Here is a 14,210-nt window from a genome sequence, read left to right as displayed (position 1 = left end):
AATCAAGGAAAAAAAATATAGGCTTTCTATGGACCACAATTGGAGAGAGAGAGAGAGAGAGAGAGAGAGAGAGAGAGAGAGAGAGAGATGGCACACCCAGGAGTCAAGACTGGCACACAAGCAGAAAGGCCAATATTAATCTCCCACTGTTTTTTTGGTTGTTTTTTTTTTTTTTTTTTTTCAGGGAGACTTTAGAAATAAAAATAATAAAAAAAATATGATTTTATCAGGAAGAATTTAGAAACCAAATAAAATAAAATGATTTTTTCAGGGAGAATTTAGAAAACAAATAAAACCAAAAATATGCGTTCTATGGCCCACTGACTGAGAGAGAGAGAGAGATGGAACGCTTAGTACTGGCACACAAGCCCAAAGGGCAATATTAATCTCCCTTTTTTTTTCCAGGGAGAATTTCTGAAACCCAAAAAAAAAATAAAATAGGCTTTCTATGGCCCACTATTTGTGAGAGAGATGGGACGCTCAGGACTGGCACAGATGGCACGCTCAGGACTGGCACAGAAGCCCAGAGGCCAATATTAATCTCCCTTTTTTTCTGGGAGAATTTATAAAACCAAAAAAATATTTAAATAGGCTTTCTATGGCCCACTATTTGTGAGAGAGATGGCACGCTCAGGACTGGCACAGATGGCACGCTCACAACTGGCACAGAAGCCCAGAGGCCAATATTAATCTCCCTTTTTTTCTGGGAGAATTTATAAAACCAAAAAAATATTTAAATAGGCTTTCTATGGCCCACTATTTGTGAGAGAGATGGCACGCTCAGGACTGGCACAGATGGCACGCTCACAACTGGCACACAAGCCCAGAGGCCAATATTAATCTCCCTTTTTTCAGGGAAAATTTATAAAACCAAAAAAAAAATTAAATAGGCTTTCTATGGCCCACTATTTGTGAGAGAGATGGCACGCTCAGGACTGGCACAGATGGCACGCTCACAACTGGCACACAAGCCCAGAGGCCAATATTAATCTCCCTTTTTTCAGGGAAAATTTATAAAACCAAAAAAAAAATTAAATAGGCTTTCTATGGCCCACTATTTGTGAGAGAGATGGGACGCTCAGGACTGGCACAGATGGCACGCTCAGGACTGGCACAGAAGCCCAGAGGCCAATATTAATCTCCCTTTTTTTCAGGGAGAATTTATAAAACCCAAAAAAAAATAAAATAGGCTTTCTATGGCCCACTATTTGTGAGAGAGATGGCACACTCAGGACTGGCACACAAGCCCAAAGGCCAATATTAATCTCCCACTGTATTTTTATCAGGGAGAATTTATACACCCCACAAAAAAAAATACAGAAAAATGAAAAGGCTTTCTATGGCCCACTATGTGAGAGAGATGGCACACACAGGGATGGCACTCTAGCAGAAATGCCAAATTGCCAATCTTAATCTCCCACCAAAAAAAAAAAAAAAAAAAAAACAGGGAATGTCCTACAATTACTATCTCCCTGCCTGCAGTAATCTCAGCCAGGTATGGCAGGCAGCTACTATCTCCCTGCCTGCAGTAATCTCAGCCAGGTATGGCAGGCAGCAATAAGGAGTGGACTGATGCACAAATGAAATAAAAAGTGTGGACAAACAAAAAAGATAGCTGTGCAGAAAGGAAGGAACAAGAGGATTTGTGCTTTGAAAAAAGCAGTTGGTTTGCACAGCGGCGTACACACAGCAATGCAGCTATCAGGGAGCCTTCTAGGGCAGCCCAATGAGCTACAGCGCTGAGGGGAAAAAAAAAAAAAAAAAAATTCCACTGTCCCTGCACACCGAGGGTGGTGTTGGACAGTGCAAATCGCTGCAGCACAAGCGGTTTTGTGGTTAATGGACCCTGCCTAACGCTATCCCTGCTTCTGACAAAGCGGCAGCAACCTCTCCCTAAGCTCAGATCAGCAGCAGTAAGATGGCGGTCGGCGGGAACGCCTCTTTATAGCCCCTGTGACGTCGCAGACAGCAAGCCAATCACTGCAATGCCCTTCTCTAAGATGGTGGGGACCAGGACCTATGTCATCACGCTGCCCACACTCTGCGTTTACCTTCATTGGCTGAGAAATGGCGCTTTTCGCGTCATTGAAACGCGACTTTGGCGCGAAAGTCGCGTACCGCATGGCCGACCCCGCACAGGGGTCGGATCGGGTTTCATGAAACCCCGACTTAGCCAAAAGTCGGCGACTTTTGAAAATGTTCGACCCGTTTCGCTCAACCCTATTCCCCACCTCACAAACAGCAGACATTTATAGAAAGTACTGAAACTGACATTCAGTTGTATCCCACTCACTCCAGGACACTGCTGTTTATTTAGCTGACGGAAGCAGTGCGCAGAGCGAGACATGATGGAGAATGTTGGCTTTGCCATTCTTTGCTTTTCTAATGTCAGTTTTTCCATGACAGCTCATAATAGTAAAAGCTGCGCTAACATAGATTTCTGTCCCTTTACAAGTTCTGGGAAGAAGTATATCAGAATAAATACAGAAATAAGAAAGGTTTATATTATAACGACTGCAAAATTACTTAGGCGGGGTGGGCAATTAATTTTCTCAAGGGGCCACATGAGAGACTGTGACTGTTGTGGAGGTCCGAACCAAAATGCTGAAATTGATTCTACTCAATAGTAATATCAATAATTATAATTATTATATTATTGATAATTATATTAATTGTATCACTTAATATTGAGCAGAATTAAGTATGCCGACATCCTACTATATATCGTTTGAACCCGAGTACAGCCCCTTTTGTATATCATATGAGCCCCTCCCACACAGCCCCTTATATACTGTAAGAGCCCTCACACAGCCTCCCCCATATGCGGCATGAGCTCAAATAAGCCTAACCCATATGCGGCATGAGCCCCACACCTTCCTTCCCAATATAGGGCATGAGCCCCATACCAGCCTACCTCATACAGTGGGGCAAAAAAGTATTTAGTCAGTCAGCAATAGTGCAAGTTCCACCACTTAAAAAGATGAGAGGCGTCTGTAATTTACATCATAGGTAGACCTCAACTATGGAAGACAAACTGAAAAAAAAAATCCAGAAAATCACATTGTCTGTTTTTTTTAGCAATTTATTTGCATATTATGGTGGAAAATAAGTATTTGGTCAGAAACAAACAATCAAGATTTCTGGCTCTCACAGACCTGTAACTTCTTCTTTAAGAGTCTCCTCCTTCCTCCACTCATTACCTGTAGTAATGGCACCTGTTTAAACTTGTTATCAGTATAAAAAGACACCTGTGCACACCCTCAAACAGTCTGACTCCAAACTCCACTATGGTGAAGACCAAAGAGCTGTCAAAGGACACCAGAAACAAAATTGTAGCCCTGCACCAGGCTGGGAAGACTGAATCTGCAATAGCCAACCAGCTTGGAGTGAAGAAATCAACAGTGGGAGCAATAATTAGAAAATGGAAGACATACAAGACCACTGATAATCTCCCTCGATCTGGGGCTCCACGCAAAATCCCACCCTGTGGGGTCAGAATGATCACAAGAACGGTGAGCAAAACTCCCAGAACCACGCGAGGGGACCTAGTGAATGAACTGCAGAGAGCTGGGACCAATGTAACAAGGCCTACCATAAGTAACACACTACGCCACCATGGACTCAGATCCTGCAGTGCCAGACGTGTCCCACTGCTTAAGCCAGTACATGTCCGGGCCCGTCTGAAGTTTGCTACAGAGCATTTGGATGATCCAGAGGAGTTTTGGGAGAATGTCCTATGGTCTGATGAAACCAAACTGGAACTGTTTGGTAGAAACACAACTTGTCGTGTTTGGAGGAAAAAGAATACTGAGTTGCATCCATCAAACACCATACCTACTGTAAAGCATGGTGGTGGAAACATCATGCTTTGGGGCTGTTTCTCTGCAAAGGGGCCAGGACGACTGATCCGGGTACATGAAAGAATGAATGGGGCCATGTATCGTGAGATTTTGAGTGCAAACCTCCTTCCATCAGCAAGGGCATTGAAGATGAAACGTGGCTGGGTCTTTCAACATGACAATGATCCAAAGCACACTGCCAGGGCAACGAAGGAGTGGCTTCGTAAGAAGCATTTCAAGGTCCTGGAGTGGCCTAGCCAGTCTCCAGATCTCAACCCTATAGAAAACCTTTGGAGGGAGTTGAAAGTCCGTGTTGCCAAGCGAAAAGCCAAAAGCATCACTGCTCTAGAGGAGATCTGCATGGAGGAACGGGCCAACATACCAACAACAGTATGTGGCAACCTTGTGAAGACTTACAGAAAACGTTTGACCTCTGTCATTGCCAACAAAGGATATATTACAAAGTATTGAGATGAAATTTTGTTTCTGACCAAATACTTATTTTTCACCATAATATGCAAATAAAATGTTAAAAAAACAGACAATGTGACTTTCTGGATTTTTTTTTCTCAGTTTGTCTCCCATAGTTGAGGTCTACCTATGATGTAAATTACAGACGCCTCTCATCTTTTTAAGTGGTGGAACTTGCACTATTGATGACTGACTAAATACTTTTTTGCCCCACTGTATGTGGCATGGGCCCTACACCAGCCTCCCCCATATGCGGCATGAGCTCTAAACAGCCTCCCCCATATGCGGCATGAGCCCCACACATCCTCCCTATATACACTGCATGAGCCCCGCACAGCCTCCCTATATACATTGCATGAGCCACGCACAGCCTCCCTGTATACACTGCATGAGCCCCACACAGCCTCCCTATATACACTGCATGAGCCCCACACACTCTCCCTATATACACTGAATGAGCCCCACACACCCTCCCTGTATACACTGCATGAGCCCCACACAGCCTCCCTATACACAATGCATGAGCCCTGCACAGCTTCCCTATATACTGTACACTGAATGAGCCCCTCACAGCCTCCCTATACACACTGCGAGCCCCTCACAGCTTCCCTATATACACTGAATGAGCCCCACACAGCCTCCCTATATACACTGCATGAGGCCTCCATAGCCTCCCCATATACTACATGAGGCCCCCATAGCCTCCCCATATACTGCATGAGGCCCCCATAGCCTCCCCATCTGCAGCATGACACCCCCTTAGCCTTACAATGTGCAGCATGTCACCCCCATAGCCTCTCAATGTGCAGCATGCCACCCCCATATCCAGCAGCATGTCACCCCCATATGCAGCACCATCTGCAGCATGCCACCCCCATAGCCAGCACCATGTGCAGCATGTAACTCCCATATGCAGCACCATGTGCAGCATGTCACCCCCATATGCAGCACCATATGCAGCATGTCACCCCCATATGCAGCAACATGTGCAGCATGTCACCCCCATATGCAGCACCATGTGCAGCATGTCACCCCCATATGCAGCACCATGTGCAGCATGTCACCCCCATATGCAGCACCATATGCAGCATGTCACCCCCATAGCCTCCCCATGCCCATCCAAATATCCCATACACATGAAAACCCACCACATTCTCACCTCGGTCCCGTTCCCCGGTGCTCTGCTTCTCTCTCTGCCTCTGGTGCGCTGACTCTTCGCAGTACACAGCTGACACGATGAAATGATGTCATCGCGTCATCTGTTTCACACGTTGATTGGTGGAGGAAGTGGCTGGAGGCCCCTCCTCCACCAATGCAGTCAGCGCCTATGGAGACAAAGGAGACAGTGAGCTGGCGGGCACGGTGTGGACCATGGGCCTCTGGTTTCCAGTGTCTCGGTCCATGGGCCAGACTGAGAGAGCCAGCTGGCCGCACTTTGCCCAGGTCTGAGTTAGAGCATTGGATTAACAGAATATAGAACTTTCTCAACTCCAGCTATCTACTTGGAAATCTCTTGATACAAGGGAGGGACAAACCCAAGGCAGGGGATTCAGATGCGCTCTCCTGAGCCCTGAGATTAGGCATCATTGCTGACGGTTGGTAATTGTTCACTTCCCCCATTGAACCCTTTTGTTAACAATTCCTTGTGTTCTTATCTGTAATACATAGTCTCCATATCGCTCCGTCCTCTCCATACATGTGCAGTTTGCCAGGGACACTCCTTGTATCTTCTCTCTTACGGTACACTAAATAGAAGCACCCATGGTACTTGGAGTCCTACAGTATTGTTTTATTAGGTGGTAACAACATCTCATTGGAATAAATGGAATCTCAATTTCACCCTCTTACCCCCCTTTATTGATATATAGGCCACCTACTCTGTTTAACCCTCGTCTAGACCCTGATTTCATGCGTCACGCATAGATATGTCATAGCTTTTATGCAGCATAATTTTTATGAAATTGCAATATTTCCTGTAAGGGTTCCCGTTCCTGCACAGGGCACCTCGATGGGGAACCAGGATGTGGATGACAAACACTATAACATATTTTTTCATCATGACTTTTCCATTATCGTTATGATAGGTGGAGATATGACGTCTGAAACCTCCACTGATTTTGATACTGAAGGGGTGGCTGCGCCAGTGTAGTGCTGCTTCCATCTCTCTATTTTGTCTTCGCACATCAGACCTCAGTTACCTAGATGTCAGGCAAATTGCTGCACGGTGTCATTTAAGCTACAGTAGCATTGCTTCACCTTTATTCTTAGGGTTAATTAAACCTCCACCAATTATAAATTGATAACATAAAGTAAATCCTAGCAATGTAATAATAATAATAATACCATAGCTTTATGGGATGGAGAGCTCCTTTAAAGGAAATATGTCAGCAGATTTTTTCTAAGAAATCTGCGAGCATTAGAGACCCTGATTCCTGTGATGAATCACTTACTGGATTGCTTGTTAAAGTTTGGATAGAATCCTTGTTTTCTCTGCAGTACATGTAGCAGCGGTCATAATACTGATCTGTGTATAACCCCGACAACACCCCTGATTGGCAGCTTCCTTTGTACACTGTGCATTGTCAGCAAGACGACAGTAAGTGTGGGGTTACACAGATTAGCTTGACAGGCCTGCACGTGAAACCTAGTCCTCTATAAGCTCCTGCTGATAAAACGCTGATTGTAATGAAACTACAGCACACAGCCTAATAAGGGACAAATCCCTGTAACCAGGCTCTCTTGCCCTATATTATGCTGCTCTCATATTAAATAGAAAAAAAACTTGTTGACAGATTCGCTTTAATAGCATCTGTTTTAGTTCCAGATGTCACTTAAATGCCTTACGTTGAATTGCAAACAAAAAATTTATTTCCATTAAACATGATGCTATGCTGTGCCGCGCACTATGTACCATGATTTTATTTTTTAAATCTGTGTATAAAATGAATTCATACTTTTCAAGATATTGTTGGAATAGACTGCATTATATATTAGACAGTGGTAACATTTACAATAAATATTTTGTAAAATACCCTGATGCCCTTTATTTATTGTATATATTTATAGGGTATTTTGCCCAACTAATTTTGCCGACATTGGCAATATGTCTGCGTTACGACCCAGCTGCTACTACTGCTGTAGCTCTTGTGTTTCTCTTTTGCAAGGACAATTCCACTTAAAGGTGTTGTCTGAGATAGAAGAAAATTGGGACAAAGACTGGTAATGCTGCAAAATATCAAAATAGGCATGGCAAACTTGTAGAATCCCCGTCACTCCTGCGCTGCCTCCACGCTGCTCCCCGGCTGTCCTTGTTTGCAGGGTTGTAGCGGTGATGTCCCATTTACAACACATGACCAGACAGCCAACCACCAGCCTTAGCGCTGAAGCCAGGATAGCAGGTATATTTTTCTCTGCAACGCGTTTCAGGGAAAATATGCCTTAAAGATCAGCTCCTCCCAGCGCTGCTGCAGGTGATTGATGGGTCTCTCCCTCATGTACAGTATATACTGGGATAGATCATAAACCTGTAAATCATCCACAGCAGCGCTGGGAAGAGCTGGCAGAGGACAGAGATGTCTTGTCTCCGGCTATGGTTCCTGACCAGATCTTTAAAATACTTTTTTTTCTGAAAGGCCTGAGCAATTTGGAGAAAAATATACAGTTCAGACCAAAAGTTTGGACACACCTTCTCATTTAAAGATTTTTCTGTATTTTCATGACTATGAAAATTGTACATTCACACTGAAGGCATCAAAACTATGAATTAACACATGTGGAATTATATACCTAACAAAAAAGTGTGAAACAGCTGAAATTATGTCTTATATTCTAGGTTCTTCAAAGTAGCCACCTTTTGCTTTGATGACTGCTTTGCACACTGTTGGCATTCTCTTGATGAGCTTCAAGAGGTAGTCACCGGAAATCGTTTTCACTGTACAGGTGTGCCCTCTCAGGTTTGATAAGTGGGATTTCGTGCCTTATAAATGGTGTTGGGACCATCAGTTTTGTTGTGCAGAAGTTTGGTGGATACACAGCTGATAGCCCTACTGACTAGACTGTTAGAATTTGTATTGTGGCAAGAAAAAAGCAGCTCAGTAAAGAAAAACGAGTGGCCTTCATTACTTTAACCCCTTTCTGACCTCGGACGGGATAGTACGTCCGAGATCAGATCCCCTGCTTTGATGCAGGGCTCCGCGGTGAGCCCGCACCAAAGCCGGGACATGTCAGCTGTTTTGAACAGCTGACATGTGCCCGTAATAGGCGCGGGCAGAATCGCGATCTGCCCGCACCTATTAACTAGTTAAATGCCGCTGTCAAACGCAGACAGCGGCATTTAACTACCGCTTCCAGCCGGGCGGCCGGAAATGACGTCATCGCCGACCCCCGTCACATGATCGGGGGTCGGCGATGCGTCTCTATTGTAACCATAGAGGTCCTTGAGACCTCTATGGTTACTGATCGCTGGTGGCTGTGAGCGCCACCCTGTGGTCGGCGCTCACAGCACACCTCCATTTCTGCTACATAGCAGCGATCAGCAGATCGCTGCTATGTAGCAGAGGCGATCGAGTTGTGCCTGCTTCTAGCCTCCCATGGAGGCTATTGAAGCATGGCAAAAGTAAAAAAAAAGTTGAAAAAAATGTTAAAAAAATAAAAAAAATATAAGTTTAAATCACCCCTCTTTCGCCCCAATCAAAATAAATCAATAAAAAAAATATAAAATCTACACATATTTGGTATCGCCGCGCTCAGAATCGCCCGATCTATCAATAAAAAAAAGCATTAACCTGATCGCTAAACAACGTAGCGGGAAAAAAAATTCGAAACGCCAGAATTACGTTTTTTTGGTCGCCGCGACATTGCATTTAAATGCAATAACGGGCGATCAAAAGAACATATCTGCACTGAAATGCTATAATTAAAAACGTCATCTCGGCACGCAAAAAATAAGCCCTCAACCGACCCCAGATCATGAAAAATGGAGACGCTACGGGTATCGGAAAATGGCGCAATAGTTTTTTTTTTTTTTTTAGCAAAGTTTGGAATTTTTTTTCACCACTTACGTAAAAAATAACCTAGTCATTTTTGGTGTCTATGAACTCGTACTGACCTGGAGAATCATAATGTCAGGTCATTTTAAGCATTTAGTGAACCTAGCAAAAAAGCCAAACAAAAAACAAGTGTGGGACTGCACTTTTTTTGCAATTTCACCGCACTTGGAATTTTTTTCCCGTTTTTTAGTACACGACATGGTAAAACCAATGATGTCGTTCAAAAGTACAACTCGTCCCGCAAAAAATAAGCCCTCACATGGCCAAATTGACGGAAAAATAAAAAAGTTATAGCTCTGTGAAGGAGGGGAGCGAAAAACGAACACGGAAAAACAAAAAATCCCAAGGTCATGAAGGGGTTAAGAAATGAAGGTCAGTCAGTCCGAAAAATTGGGAAAACTTTGAAAGTGTCCCCAAGTGCAGTGGCAAAAACCATCAAGCGCTACAAAGAAACTGGCTCACATGAGGACCGCCCCAGGAAAGGAAGACCAAGAGTCACCTCTGCTTCTGAGGATAAGTTTTTCTGAGTCACCAGCCTCAGAAATCGCAGGTTAACAGCAGCTCAGATTAGAGACCAGGTCAATGCCACACAGAGTTCTAGCAGCAGACACATCTCTACAACTTTCTGCAGCCGGCCTTCATGGTAAAATAGCTGCTAGGAAACCACTGCTAAAGACAGGCAACAAGCAGAAGAGACTTGTTTGGGCTAAAGAACACAAGGAATGGACATTAGACCATTGGAAATCTGTGCTTTGGTCTGATGAGTCCAAATGTGAGATCTTTGGATCCAACCACCGTGTCTTTGTGCGATGCAGAAAAGGTGAACGGATGGACTCTACATGCCTGGTTCCCACCGTGAAGCATGGAGGAGGGGGTGTTATGGTGTGGGGGTGCTTTGCTAGTGACACTGTTGGGGATTTATTAAAAATTGAAGGCATACTGAACCAGCATGGCTACCACAGCATCTTGCAGCGGCATGCTATTCCATCCGGTTTGCGTTTAGTTGGACCATCATTTATTTTTCAACAGGACAATGACCCCAAACACACCTCCAGGCTGTGTAAGGGCTATTTGACCAAGAAGGAGAGTGATGGGGTGCTACGCCAGATGACCTGGCCTCCACAGTCACCAGACCTGAACCCAATCAAGATGATTTGGGGTGAACTGGACTGCAGAGTGAAGGCAAAAGGGCCAACAAGTGCTAAGCATCTCTGGGAACTCCTTAAAGATTGTTGGAAGACCATTACCGGTGACTACCTCTTGAAGTTCATCAAGAGAATGCCAAGAGTGTGCAAAGCAGTCATCAAAGCAAAAGGTGGTTTACTTTGAAGAACCTAGAATATAAGACATAATTTCAGTTGTTTCACTCGTTTTTGTTAAGTATATAATTCCACATGTGTTAATTCATAGTTTTGATGCCTTCAGTGTGAATGTACAATTTTCATAGTCATGAAAATGCAGAAAAATCTTTAAATGAGAAGGTGTGTCCAAACTTTTGGCCTGTACTGTACCTGGCTGTAATCATGCAGACATGAGCTTATTCTTTCTGCCCATGATTTGTGCAGCTGGAATCATTCACCTATGAAAAGGAATTTTTGGTAAAAAAAAAAAAATATTTTATTCCAGATTTGATGAGGTCTGAATAGATAATTTTTGTTACTTTTGTATTCTGTCTAAAACTGACCTGTAAAAAGAAGATAATAATAATAAAATAATTGCAAGTTTTAATTTAAAGGGAATTTTTCAGCAGGTATTTGCTGTTTAATCTGAGAACAGTATAATATGGGGCAAGAGAACCTGATTCCAGCAATGTAATCACATACTTTTCTGTCAGTTGTGGTTTCAATACAAGCAGTGTTTTATCAGCAGGAGGTTTTCATTATAGGACTAGATCTCACATGCAAGGCAGTCTAGCTCATCTTTATAACCCCGCCCCTACCACTGATTGGAAGCTTGCTGACAGTGCAGCTGCCAATCAGGGGTGTGGGCGGGGTTATACAGAGCTCAGAATTCATAGCACTTTTACATCTACAGCAGACAATTAAAACTGCAACAAGCAGTTGAGTAAGTGAAACAATACTGGAATCAAGATCTCTGTGGACCTACATCATGCTTCCCTCGGATTACATTGCAAAATCCTGCTGACAATGTAAAACTGCTTAAACTGGCACATTCCTTCTTTTTTGCATGAACAAATGGGAAAGCAGGCATAAAATATAAAGAAAACATGAATTGATGGATGTCATGAACACAGGTCTCTTTTGTTTTGCTAGGTTCTGAAGCTAGCACAATTGAAATCCACATATCCAATGAAGTGCCAGATTTTCATGACATAGAGGCTGACGATGAATCAGTGGAGAATGACTGTCACACTGAACCAAAGGATGCAGACTGAGAGTCATAATACCATCAAATCATAGGACTCTCAAGAATTTGCATTGCAATGTTTACCCCATTAAAAGATTATTGAGATTATTATTATTATTCATTTTTATAGCACCATTTATTCCATGGCGCTTTACACGTGGAAGGGGCAATTGTAGACAAGTACAATAAACATGAGCCATACAAGGCGCACACAAGTACAGAAGGAGAGAGGACCCTGCCTGCTAGGGGTCACAGTCTGCAGGGGATGGGTGAGGGTACACTAGGAGAGGGTAGAGCTGGTCATGCGGCTGTTCAGTAGTTGGAGGATCACTGCAGGCTGTAGACTTGTCGGAAGAGGTGAGTCTTCAGGTTCTTCTTGAAGGTTTCCATTATAGGTGAGAGTCTGATGTGTTGGGGTAAAGAGTTCCAGAGTATGGGGGAAGCACAGGAGAAGTCTTGGATGCGGTTGTGGGAAGAAGAGATAAGAGGGGTGTAGAGAAGGAGATCTTGTGAGGAGAGGTAAGTACCCGGAGACCATGTCACAGATGTATTGGAGCATTTATAGATTGTGAACTGGAAACATTACACATTAATAAAGCTTCTGAGCAGTTAGGACTCAAAGTCCGAGTTCAAACATGGCAGAATTGTTGCAGTTTTGGTGATAATTCCACAGTGCTTTACATACATTATCATCCTTATCTGCGTGAAAATACTGTGGACTTCACCCAATGCAATACAAAGGGTGAAATGAGTAGCAAAATCAGTGCCGAGATCTGCATTTATTTCTTGGATTTTTTTGTTGTGAATTGGCACTAAATTCCTAGTGGGATAAGCATGGTTTGATTGTAATACTCAGACATTGCTGCGGATGAAGCAGTTATCACCTACCAAATCAAGTGAGAGACTAACTGCTTTACCATATCGGCTTACCCCTAATGCAATGGCTGATCGGTGTACAAGATCCTTATCCTTGGTGGAATTTTTACATATTTGTTCACCAGTATCTTAACCTCTTGTTTAGAGTTGAGCGACCTTGACCTTTTTAGAGTCGAGCCGGGTTTTGCGAAACCCGACTATGTCCAAAGTCGGGTCAAGTGAAATCGGCCGATTATGACGTAAAGTCGGGATCGACCGAAACACGAAACCCAATGCAAGTCAATGGGGCAGCATAGTCGGCAGTGAGTGGGGGCCAGGAAAACACCTAGAGTGGCCATTTTAATGTCAAAACCATCCATTCTTCTTAATGAAGCTTGTCAAGCGTAATTTACCTTATAATAATTGGAAGGCATTTGAAATTGGGGGTCATTTGGCTAAAGTTGTGGGGGGTAGGGCTGGTTCAAGTAATTAGTGGGCCCAGGAAATCTGGACCACGTCACGGCAGTGGAGCAGGGAGAGGTAAGTATTTCAACTTTGCAAGTGCTGTGAACCTGAGCAAGCAGGGGGGGCCCACTCGTTGGCATTGGCACTGGCACAGGGCCCCTCAAAGTACAGCGGTGTGTTTGCACGGCGGGGGCGCCTCCCACCGGCAGCAACACTTTTGCGTACTATGAGAGGCCCTGTGCCAGTGACGTCGCCAACTAGTATTCCTCCCCCCACCTGATGAAGGAACCTGCACTTTCATCTGCACCTTCCTCTTTGTCCCCGTGTAAGGTGGTATGGTATGCGGGAAGAGCAACCTGATTTTCAGCAGGGTCACAATGTTGTTGTGTAGCGTGCACGGGGAATGTTGCGTTATGGGTCAATGTACCAGCAGACTCATCTATCACTGGCTGGGCAATGGGCACGATGAAGTGGAAACACAGATATAGGCCCAAAGAAGAAAGTGGGCTAAATGCAGTTCAAAATTGGTAACACAGGAATAACCAGGGGGCATTGCAGTGGAGGACAACTGGAATGAGAGGCTGACACAGAGAGTAGGGCCAAATCAGTAAGTAGTCGAAATGCAGTTCAAAATTGGCAACCGTAGTAAACAGGCGGCACAGCTTTGTTCAGTGGAGGAGAACAGCAAGGAGTGGCAGACACCGATAGTAGGCCCCAACCCAACTAGTAGGCCAAATGCAGTCTAACATTAACAATTACTTAACGAGAGGCTGAAAATGGTATTTCAGGACAGGAAACCAGGAGAACAGCAAGGAGTGGCAGACACCGATAGTAGGCCCCAAACCAACTAGTACGCCAAATGCAGTTGTTCCATTTAACCACAATTTAATGAGAGCCTGAAGATAGAAGCTCAGGAAAGGCAACCTGGGGAACACCTTGGAGTGTAACACACCATCTCTCTCCACCCCATACCCATTTTGTAGGCCTAATGCTGTGTACTTTTCTACAACTACTAAACGAGAGTCGGAAGACCGAAGCAATGGCAAGGAAACCTGGGGAACACCTTGGAGTGTAACACACCATCTCTCTCCACCCCATACCCAATTTGTAGGCCTAATGCAGCCTACTTTCCGACACCTACTAAACGAGAGCATGAAGATCGAAG

The 14,210-nt window shown here is 44.2% G+C and overlaps 1 protein-coding gene across 3 annotated transcripts in view; it reads left to right on the top strand.

Moving 5' to 3' along the window:
- Positions 1-14,210, top strand: part of GPR143 (G protein-coupled receptor 143) — a 98,833-nt gene that overhangs the window by 69,123 nt on the left and 15,500 nt on the right. For 2 of the 3 annotated variants that reach the window (XM_069761585.1, XM_069761587.1), the window contains one exon: positions 11,632-11,833. The exons of the other annotated variant lie outside the window; for it this stretch is intronic. In XM_069761585.1, the coding sequence (XP_069617686.1) occupies positions 11,632-11,753 (122 nt within the window). In that variant the 3' untranslated portion in view covers positions 11,754-11,833. Of the gene's footprint in view, positions 1-11,631; positions 11,834-14,210 lie in introns of those variants that run through there. 3 annotated transcript variants of the gene reach the window in all.

This window comes from Ranitomeya imitator, chromosome 3 (assembly GCF_032444005.1).
Source record: "Ranitomeya imitator isolate aRanImi1 chromosome 3, aRanImi1.pri, whole genome shotgun sequence".
In the NCBI taxonomy this organism is placed as follows: Eukaryota; Metazoa; Chordata; class Amphibia; order Anura; family Dendrobatidae; genus Ranitomeya; species Ranitomeya imitator.
The sequence above is the reverse complement of the archived record's forward strand: the minus strand, read 5'-3'. Positions and strand labels throughout refer to the sequence as shown.